Source organism: Myotis nattereri (genome assembly GCF_964212035.1).
Source record: "Myotis nattereri genome assembly, chromosome: 11".
NCBI lineage: Eukaryota > Metazoa > Chordata > Mammalia > Chiroptera > Vespertilionidae > Myotis > Myotis nattereri.
Window position 1 is genome coordinate 73493108 of NC_138086.1, and position 11758 is coordinate 73504865.

At 38.8% G+C, this 11758-nt stretch overlaps 1 protein-coding gene across 1 annotated transcript; it reads left to right on the forward strand.

Annotated features, from left to right (window-relative positions):
- Positions 1-4360: 4360 nt before the first annotated feature.
- LOC308526542 (ATP synthase subunit d, mitochondrial-like) lies at positions 4361-4885 on the forward strand. Its single transcript, XM_081101662.1, has one exon. The coding sequence runs from the start codon at positions 4364-4366 to the stop codon at positions 4844-4846; it is 483 nt and encodes a 160-aa protein (XP_080957788.1). The 5' UTR covers positions 4361-4363; the 3' UTR covers positions 4847-4885.
- The last annotated feature ends 6873 nt before the right edge of the window (positions 4886-11758 follow it).

An 11758-nucleotide genomic window follows, 5' to 3' on the forward strand; every position in this document is an offset into this window, starting at 1 on the left:
TGCTTAAAATTGGCAGCTTAAAAAAAAAAACAACATTCCTTTGGACAGGTTCGGCAAAGGAAAGCTCTCGCTCCTAGAACTGTTGTAAAAGTTAGAAGGCAGCTTTCTGCCCATTCCAAATTGCCAGAAGTGAAGTATCAAGTCATAAATGCCCCCCAGTGACTGCCTGGGCTAGCTGCTAAGGGTTTTCTCCCTTCTACTTTTCAGAAAGAAAAGATAGCAAAAGTTCCTTCAGCAAGCTGCCAAGGTGCTCCCAGGCCATTGTGCAGAATCATTGTCAGGTTAAATTAGGGAGTACAGACTCCATGAGTGTAAAAAAATCAATACTTGATGGAAGATTGCTCCCCAGAAAATCTGTTTTGATTCCAGGATTAATTTGCGACCAAAGGCTTCTGCAAAATGACATGCCATTAGTCAGAAAACGAACACATTCCATACTTGAAATTGGATGGAAATATGTCAGCTGATTGACCCATTCATTCTCTTCACTCCCTAGGCAGAAAGAGTGGGTGTGGTAGCTATGTGAATCAGTGCCCCAAACCTGGTCCATTTTCAAAACTGGATTAAAAAAATATTTTTTAAAAGTCCAATGTGAATTGGGAGTAGTCTCCAGGCCATTGTTGGGAAAATATTGCAAATGTGTTCTGTCAAGGCAAATGCATTTGTCTGGAAGGTCCGACTCTCTGGAGTTTTCTAAGCCTCAGAATAAACCCTACTAAAAATCTTAAAATGAGACAAGAATGTTCCCCCCAAAAGCAGTGACCTGCAATATTAATGACGATGTAATGTCTTTGTCATATACGAAGCAGCATTCCTCTCACTCCTACCTGTTAGGTTTCTTCAACTAGAAAATTTCACAAGAGGCAAGTCCCAGCTCTTCATGTGTGCTAATGTCCTCAACCTTCAGGGCCTTTCTTTCCCAATTGGTGTTGTTAGATCTGCAGCAGGGATGAATTTCATCCCACACCCTAATACCTGTAAATATCACTTGCTGTGATATTTAAATCAAATTAAGTGTAACTCTGAGGCCATCAGAAACAAAAGCCAGCCCTGACTGGTTTGGCTCAGTGGATAGGGCGTCGGCCTGCGGACTGAAAGGTCCCAGGTTCGATTCCACTCAAGGGCATGTACCTTGGTTGTGGGCACATCCCCAGTAGGGGGTGTGCAGGAGGCAGCTGATCGATGTTTCTAACTCTCTATCCCTCTCCCTTCCTCTCTGTAAAAAAAAAATCAATAAAATATATATTTTTTTAAAAAGCCAAAGCATGGGTGGGGGCAGGTGCCAAGAAGAACTAAGAAACAGAGTTGAGAGAAGGAGGTTTATAGAGAGAGCATTTCCGAAGGGCCACAAGATGTGTGAAAAGAAGAGGAAAAAAGAACAAGACTTTTAAACATGTGCGTTATCAATGTTCTCTGAGATATTCAAGGAAAGGTTAAAACACTCATTACTTATCTCAATTGCTATAATTGTGCATTTGATCATGACACCCTGTATAAAAGTAGCCTGGTGCTTGCTTCGGCTGCACATATATTAACATTGGATGATACAGAGAAGGTTAGTAAGGCCCATGTGCAAGAATGACAAGCAAATGTTACAAAATCTTAGCATTTGTGACAGCATGGTGGACCTAGACCAGGGGTGGGCAAACTTTTTGACTCGAGGGCCACAATGGGTTCTTAAACTGGGCCGGAGGGCCGGAACAAAAGCATGGATGGAGTGTTTGTGTGAACTAATATAAATTCAAAGTAAACATCATTACATAAAAGGGTACGGTCTTTTTTTTTTTAGTTTTATTCATTTCAAACGGGCCGGATCCGGCCCGCGGGCCGTAGTTTGCCCACAGCTGACCTAGACAGTATTATTCTAAGTAAAATAAGCTAATCAGAAAAAGACAAATACCACCTGATTTCACTTAAATGTGGAATCTAAAGAATAACATAAACAAATAAACAAAACAGACTCATAGATATAGAGAACAGAGGAGAGGGGCTTTGGGGGACTGGGTGAAAAAGGTGAAGGGATTGAGAAATACAGATTGGTAGTTACAAAACAGTGATGGGATGTAAAATACAGTATAGGAAATATAGTCAATAATATTGTCATAATTGTGTATGATGCCAGTTAGGTACCGGAAATGTCAGGGGGAACACTTTATAAAATATATGATTGTCTAACAACTATGTTGTACACCTGAAACTAATATGAAATAATATTGAATGTAAACTGTAATTGACAAAATTATTTTACTAGTAAAAATTTTAAGTAAAACAAAAATGTTGCCTGGATTTCAACATCGTCCTCTGCTGGAATTCTGATTGTAGCATCATCCATAAAGGTAGTCTCTAGAATAACTTTTGGGTCTCTGTAACTGAGGCAGGGTTCAAGGATTCTGGAACTACCTGTGACTCATGCTGCCAATGGGGCAAAAACAGTACTCAGCACATGATGGGCACTGAAGGAATGTCAGCTCCTCGGGAAATTGCAGTGTTCAGGAGCCAGGTAGGGAGAGGGTGGTATCAGCGAGGTGGGCTGATGCTCTCCTACATCCCCTCAATATTAGGTCAATGTGGAGAAATGTTAGAGAAAGAGGGAGAGAGAGAAATAGAGGGAGAGAGAGAGGGAGGTAGAATCTTATTTGAGTAATTTAATGTATTATTCTTGGACTTGTCCTTTGGGGAGCAAACAGTGAGAATAGAACATTCTAGGAAGTGACTATTGAAATAGAGACAGAAGACTTAGTACTACTCTTCCCCTTCCCCTTTAACTTGTAAAGTTGAGGGTTAATATGCTGGCCTCTGAATTGAAAGTCTGCCCAGAGCATTTCAGTAGTTAAGTGTTAAGTAAAATGCCTGCAAAATGGGATATTGAAGAAAGGGCCCGACTGAATGGATAGATCTCAGCCTGACAGCCTGAGCACGTGGGAGCGCCTGCCTTGGCAGATGGCCAGGGAAAAGGGTTCCAAGTGTGACTCTCCTTGATAACAGCATCTCATTATTTGAGATTAGAACTCTAAAGACCAACATTTCTTGGTGCCCCTATTGGTGTTCCTGGTTGGTAAAGGCCTAAAGAAGAGGGGTTTTGTTGAACCCACTTAAGCCCCAGCAATGCACACCCTACAGACACTTGTAAACCACTTTTGAGTCAGGAAATTGGGATTGGTAGGGGGACAAACTCTAATATAGTTTTCATCAGCAGGCATGAAAATAAAAGTAGCATGTCAAATAGTTGAAGGCAAAATATATTTCAAATTCTTTTTTCATAATAGCAAATCTTTAAGACATCCCTAAAATTAAGTATTTTTGTCAATTATTTAGTAAGTGCCTAATTTGCTCTTGCTAGGGAAGAAAATTACATGGTTGTTCCTAAACTATTAAATAATATTTTTATGGCATTGACAGATCAAGTAGCAAGCAAGGTATTGACCAGTCACTCTGCTATAGGAAAACTCTAGGGCCACTCTGTTTTGTCATCCTAGGTGAAATTGAAGAGAAAAAAAGTAATTAACTTCTGTGAACTTCATCTGCAAACTCTGAGGGGAAGTCACACATAAAGTTCATTGTCCTTTATCAGACAAAGTAGAAAAGTCCACAACTATCATCATACTTAATGATGAAAGGCTGAATGGTTTTCCCCTAACTCAGAAACAAGACAAGAATGTTTACTCTCACCACTTCCATTCAGCATTGTACTGGAGGTTCTGGCCTTATTTTTATAGAAATAAGAAAACTTATTTCTACAGATACCATGATCTTATATGTAGAATATTCTATCGCATCTACCAGAAAAAAAGCTACTAGAATTAATAATTAAGTTTAGTAAAGTGACAGGATATTGTATCAATATACAAAACTCAATTGTATTTTATACTAACCATGAATAATCAGAAATTGAAATTCAAAATATAGTATTTACATCAAAAGATATGAAATAATTAGGGGTAAATCTGACAAAAGTCATGAAAAACTGCAGGACCCTGTTGAGAGAAATTAAGGAAGACCTAAATAAATGGAAAATGACAATGTGTCATGGTTCAGAAGACTAAATATTGTTAAGATGTCATTTCTCTCCAACTAGATCTGTAATTCTATTCAATTTCAATCAAAACCTCGGCAGACTTTTTTTGTACAAATAGATAAACCGATTCTGACATATGGAAGTGCAAAGGATCATCTACACTAGCCACAGTAACTTTGAAAGAGATACTAGCTGATTTCAAGACTTACTATAAAGCTATAGTAATCAAGACAATATGGCATTGGCATTAAGATCAACAAATAGATCAATGGGACAAAATAGAGAATTAAGAAATAGACCATCGGCCCTGTGGACCTTGGGCAGCCGGGGTCGGTGAAGGATCTCAAGATGGCTGGGCAAAAACTTGCTCTAAAAACCATTGACTGGGTAGCTTTTGGGGAGATCGTACCCCGAAACCAGAAGGCCATTGCTAACACCCTGAAATCCTGGAATGAGACCCTCACCTCCAGGTTGGCTCCTCTACCTGAGAAACCACCTGCTATCGACCGGGCTTACTACAAGGCCAACGTAGCAAAGGCCGGCTTAGTAGATGACTTTGAGAAGTTTAATGCCCTGAAGGTTCCTGTGCCAGAGGATAAGTACAGTGCCCTGGTGGGTGCTGAAGAAAAAGAAGACGTGAAAAGTTGTGCTGAGTTTGTGTCTCTCTCAAAGACCAGGATTGAGCAATTTGAGAAAGAGCTGGAGAAGATGAAGAACATAATTCCATTTGACCAGATGACCATCGAGGATTTGAATGAAGTCTTCCCAGAAACCAGATTAGACAAAAAGAAGTATCCCTACTGGCCTCACAAGCCAATTGAGAATTTATAAACTTGAGTCTGAGAGGAAGCTCTGCTCCTTGTATTTTAAACTCTGGACATTAAAAATAATCAGATGGTAAAAAAAAAAAAAAAAGAAGAAGAAAGAAAAAGAAATAGACCATCACATATGTGGGCAATTGGCTTTTTTTTACAAACATGTAAAGGATGTTGATAGAGAAACAATATCTTTGTTTCAACTATACTTGCCATCCTATATTAATTTCAGGTGTACAGCATAGCAGTTAGACAATTTATATAATTTATGAAGTGATCCCCTCCAATAAGTCTAGTACCCATCTAGCATCATACATAGTTATTATAATATTATTGACTACTTTCCCTATGCTGTACTTTACAACCTCATGACTATTTTGTAACTACCAATTTGTACTTCTTTAATTTTTATTTTTTGGAATTTCAATTAATTAACTTACTAATCATTCTTTATTTAATACATTTTTTTCTTTTTTCTTTCAACAATTACATAATTTAAAAAGTGATCTCACCAATATTTCAAGTACCCACCTGGCACCATGCTTACTTATTACAATATTATTGACTATATACTCTATTCTGTACTTTACATCCCCATAACTATTGATTTTGTTAATTCTCATCCCAGGATATATTTTTCCATTGATTTTTAGAGAGAGTGGAAGGGAGGAGGGGGAGGAGACAGGGAGAGAGAGAGAGAGAGAGACATAGATGTGAAAGAGATAAATCGATTGGTTGCTTCTCACATGTGCCCCGGCTGGACAAGGGACCAAACCTGCAACTCAGGTACATGCCCTCAACCTGGAATCAAACCCACAACCCTTCGGTGTGCGGGCCGATGCTCAAACCACTGAGAACACTGGCCAGGGCACTGTAAATATTTTATGTAACTACTGGTTTGTACTTCTCACCTTTTTCACTCAGCCCTCAACATTCCTCGCCCCTAACAACCATCAATTTGTTCTCTGTATCTATGAATCTGTTTGTTCTGTTTGTTCTTTAGATTCTAAATATAAATAAAGTCATATAGCATTTGTCTTTCTCTGTCTGACGTATTTCACTTAGCATAATATCCTCTAGGTCCATTCATGTTGCAAATGGTAAGATTTCATTCTAATGGCTGAGTAATACTCCCTTGTATATATGTATCACATCTTCTTTATCCAATTGTCTGTTGATGAGAACTTAGGTTGCTTTCATTTCTTGGCTATTGTAAATAATGCTGGTATCATGTGCACTTGAAAAATGTTATAGTGAAATGCTCTAAAACTAACAATTAAATCCATCTGGTCTAATGTGCCATTTAAGACTGCTGTTTCCTTGTTGATTTTCTGTCTGGAAGATCCATTGATGACAATGGGGTATTAAAGTTCCTTACTATGACTGTGTTGTTGTTGATCTTTTATGTCTGTCAGAATTTGCTTTATATATTTAGGTGCTCTTATGTTAAGTGTGTAAACGTTTACAAGGGTTATATCCTTTTATTGGATTTATCCCTTTATCATTATGAAATGTTTTTCTTTGTCTTTGTTTTAAAGTCTATTTTGTGTGATATAAGTATTACTACCCCAGGTTTTCTTTTTCCTTTCCATTTGCATGAAATATCTTCCTACTTCCATTTACTTTGAGTCTGTGTGTGTCTTTTGATTTGCACTGGATCTCTTGTAAACAGAATATTTATCAGTCTTGTTATCTTATCCATTCAGATGTCCTATTTCTTCTTATTGAATCCATTTACATTTATTTTTTAAATTTTTTTAGTTAAGTTTTTTCATATTGAATTATTGGGATGACATTGATTAATAAAGTTATATAGGTTTCAGGTATACAATTCTATAATACATCATCTGTATATTGTAGTGTATGTTCACCACCCCAATCCATTTACATTTAAAGTGATTATTGATAGGTAGGTAGTTATTGCCATTTTATTATTCATATCTATGTTCATATTTTTTCTTCTTCTTAAAGAAGTTTCTTTAATATTTCTTGTAATACTGGTTTGGTGGTGATGAACTCCTTTAGCTTTTTCTTATCTGGGAAACTCTATCTCACTTTCAATTTTAAATTATAGAATTGCTGAGTAGAGTAATCTTGGTTGTAAGTCCTTGCTTTTCATTTCTTTGAATATTGGATCCAGATTTCTAGGATTTTGAAATAGTCAGTCTACTCATCTTCTTAACTGATGGAGCCTCAAGATATTACTAAAAATTTAAATCATGGTAAACTTGGAAGGGTAAATAGAGAACTGTGACTATCACTGTTAAAGTATATTTTACATATTTTGGCTCTTGTGAAAATGTAAATTAGCCCTTATTGCTGTTGTCCTCAGAATCTTCTAGAGACAACAGAGGAAAAATACAAGATTATAAATCTAAACCAGGAAAGGTTGGGTCACCCATTGAACATCTATTGGTTTTCTTGCTGTAATGGGTTTTCCTTCTACAGAATTTTGATCACCTTTAGTAATCAAATTATAATGCACAATATGCATTATAAATTTTATAACTAGGACATTGTATAGAGTGTTTGTGAAAAATTACTTGATTTTGGAAATGTCTCAACATCTTGAGAAACCCTAATGTTTTGCAACACACAATTCAGGAAATTTTGCCCTGGAGAGGTTAAAATGAGATGTTAGTTCTCACATAGTCTTCTCCCCACACTCTAATCAGCACCATCTAAACTATCATGGCCTAAGAGCTGAAAACCCAAGCCGGTTTCATGAAGTTCAACCCCCCTCCCTAATGCAGTCTTCCTCCTAGATATCAACCATTTCTCTTCCCTTAGTTCCGATTCACCAGATTAGATCATGTCCATCTTCACCTATGAATCACTGAGCTGGCTTGTTCCACTCTACATCATCAAATATTCATTCCAACGGCGCACACATATTCTAGAGAGGGCATATCTTGAATTCCAGCCAAGCTGATGGCAGTCTCCTCACCGTGAGGCTCTGGAAGCTGTTCCTGGATAAATGTTCCAAGGCCACCTAACACCAGGCACAAACTTGAAAACATGACGTGCCCATGGATAAATGGACCATTTACAAGATGAACTGACAAATAGGTTTAAACACTTCAAACTTAAGATCCATGCTCCAAAACCCACTCATAATTCAGATATCCTGCCATCCTTCTTAGCTAGCTGATAATATATTTCCAATGGCAACAGTTTGACAAGACTGGCACAGGCAGTGCTGACAAGGAGCCATTGTCAGAGAAGTTACTGGGCCAGAGCCTGCGTCTGCTAGGTGAGTTGGACTTACCAGAACGCAAAAGTTCTCAGTAGAGTTCACAATCTCTATTAACCACAATTTATGGATCTCATAGCCCTCGTCTTTAAATGACCATCACCAAACAAATAAATTTGTTCGAACACAAGAAGTATTTTTCAATTTGAATATATTTTCTGGCAAAATTCACTGTCAAAGAGCAGGATCATTAAGGGCCCATAACTGCTCCGGAATGGAAGTGGGATTCAGCTTGCCGAGGTTGAGATTTCTGAAGCCACAACACCAAGCTAAGTCCTTCACCCTGGGTGTTCATCTGGGTAATAGTCTTCTCTGCCAGGGTTGCCTGTCTGCAGACTGGCAGTGTGGATGAGAGTCCCCACGACTACCTTAGGAAGCTGGCAATCCTTCTATTCCTCCATTTCCTAATCCAGAAAACAGAGAGCATCACAAGCATCCAACCACCTTACAGGGTCTACACTTAATCATACGCATGTTTGACAAGTTTGTATGAAATTCCCCAGGCCTTAGGGAGTGGTCCCAAACACAGCATTTTTATTGGCTTATAAAGCTTTACTAATGAGGGAGGATACTACAGCTAAAATAGAAGGAAAGTACATGATGTTTCTTTTTCCCTCACTCCTATCTTTCCCAGAAAAGGAAACATCCTCAATTACTAACTTAGCACAGAGATTCAGATACGTGGCTCCGAACAGGCAGCTGGTGCCGTAGAGACTCCTTTCTTATTAAACAGAATCTAGCACAGGGTGCGGCAGGGGGTCAGAGGCCTGCACACTTTTGCCTTCTGACTGCTGTCTGAGAATCTGCATATCTTCAAAAAGAAAAAACAGTTATAAAATACAGTTGCTATTTTAAGGGACCTGAAAAAAAATCTCAGCTTTGTAAACTGCCTTTGGCTCTGAATAAAAGAAGGCGGTATTTATATCAGAGGATAAATAACTCCACAGGGCTCCTCAGGCCCTCTCTCCCATCATCACACATAATGACTATTACCCTCCAGTCCCTCACTACCCCCAATACACCCACCACACACACACACGCACACACATGCACACGCACACACTCTTGCTCATACTCACACACTCACACACACATGTGCTCACACACTCACGTTCATATTCCTACTTCCTAGTCCAACAGACCTGGGCTTGGCAGTTATTATATCAAGCAACATTCAAAATAGCTTCAAAATCAAGTTTCATATTTTTCCTTGGAGTCCCTTGACCTGGCTCTATGAAACACCTGGCTGGAGAGAGTAGAGCCTTCCTATTTTGGATGATGGGTACAGTATTAAATAGAAAATAATCCAGATGGTTCAGCTAATAGAGTCCCAGCAGTAAGCCTATATTAACCCAGGGGGAACCGGGATTACTAGGAGAGAGGTAAATGCCTCAGGATTAAGCAGGACTCTAGCTGTTTTCTACCAAGAAAACCTCAATGGAGCTGAATGTTCTTAACTTCAAAAATTACTCAACAAAAACCAAGTGAAGACAAGGAGAGGGATAGGGGAGGAGGGATAATTTGGTCACAGAAAGGGTTGGAAATACTTGAAGATAGCTGACACACAGAGACACAGAAGCCATTTTTCTACCTATAAAAGAAGCACTCCCATTACCCACACAGATTTAGCAATGCCAGAGAATTTACCAATGTTTTGGAGAATTAAAAAAGAGTGCGCTGTCTTTCATTCTCTCTAAGGTAGACATTGGAAAGTTTATGTGATGTTATAAACCTTCACTTAATTTTTAATTGAAGTATAGTCAGAATATGAAGTTTACTCATAAGCAGTATAGTTGGGTTTTGGTTCTCAAAAAGAGAAGCAGGCAGCAATAGGTAAGTCTCTCTTGCCACATAGGTGTGAACTAATAGTGATGTACACACTTTGCATTTCAACCTCACACCTCACTTTACATTATCTATCTTACCTTTATTTCCTAAACCCTGATCTTAACTGCCCTGATTGATTTCAGAGAGGAAGGGAGAGGGAGAGAAACATAGACACATCAATAATGAGAGAGAATCATTGATAGGCTGCCTTCTGCATGCCCCACACTGGGGATTGAGCCTGCAACCCAGACATATGCCCTGACCAACAATCAAACCGTGACCTCCTGATTCATAGCTCAACACTCAACTACTGAGCCATGCCAGCTGGGCATAACTGCTTTTCTAATACTGCATTTTGTATTTTTTTTGTTGGCCACATTTAAATTATCTCTTAAAGGCTTAAACCATACTACTTACATGTATTTGTGACTTAAAACATACAGCTAAATTACTTCTGGCTAACATTAGTTTTAGCCCAGAGGCATATAGTGCGTGTCCATTTCTGACATTGCTGACAAATCTGCTGCCAGGGAAGCTGAACTATAACAGTGTTTTTCATAGTGCTCCTGGACCGACATCCTGGGCATCACCTGAGAATTTTTACAAATACAAATTCTCAGCTGCACACCCCCAGACCCAGACTATTGTTTTGCTTTTCCATCACTACTTAACAAATTACCACAAATCCAGCAGCTTAAAGCAACATACATGCATTACATCCACAGTTTCCATGGTCAGGAGTCAGGGACACCCTTCTGCTCAGGGTGTTACTAGGCTGAATCAAGGTGTTGCTCAGGATGTCAACTCACCTGAGGCCTGGAGTTCTTTTCCAAGTTCACTGTTTTTTGGAAAACTCAGTTCCTTGTGGTTATAGGACTAAGGTTCTTGCGTTCTTGATAGCTGTCAGCCAGATGCCATTCTCGCTCCTAGAGGATGCCACATGGCCTTCTCCACAGATAGATTGAGGAGATTTCTCTTGTTTCCAATCTCTACTGACTGCTAAGAAAAAGCCATAAATAATATAATATAATGCAATATAACATAATGATGATTATCTCACCTTTGTCATATGATATAACCTAGTTAAAGGAGTGACATCCCATCATATTCACAGACCCTGCCCACACTCAATGAGGGTATTACACAGGGTGGAAATCTTGGGGCCGTCTCAGAATTCTACCTATCACACCTTTTGAGTCAGAGTAACTAATCTGAGATCTTTGACGATTTCTCCATACCTCCCAACAGCTCAGCATAAATTGAGAAATTTAAGGAGGTGGACTATTTGAAGAAGTCTATCAGATGAATGTCTCCTTAGTATTTCAAAAGAAACTCTCCACAAAAAATATTCATCTATCCTGAGCTTCACGGGCATCCTACTCCACAGGTGCATGGAAAATCAGTCTCCACCCTGACAGCTGAAAGACCAGATCAATCAAGGGGTTAATTACACAGATTATTTTCCTGGTTCCCACGGGCATGAAGGTTTCAGACGGCCGCATATTTATGCAGTCATTGTTAAAAATTCAACCGCAGCATTTATTTCAATGAACTCCTTTGCTACATGATCAGATGCACTAAGGGATGACATAAAACATTATCTCCATTAGTTCAAATTTTCTGACTTCTTAAAAGCTTTCACTGACTGAAGGAATATAGTAATGCATCTGCAACATACCCCCTTCAATGACAAATGTATTCATTAAAATACAAACAGCATGGCAATAGTGAGCATGATTAGCACGTGCATACACACACACACACACACACACACACACACTCACAAGGTGAAGATTTTTAATAGCAGTTACATTCCAGGCTTTACAGTTATTAACAGACCAGGATGAT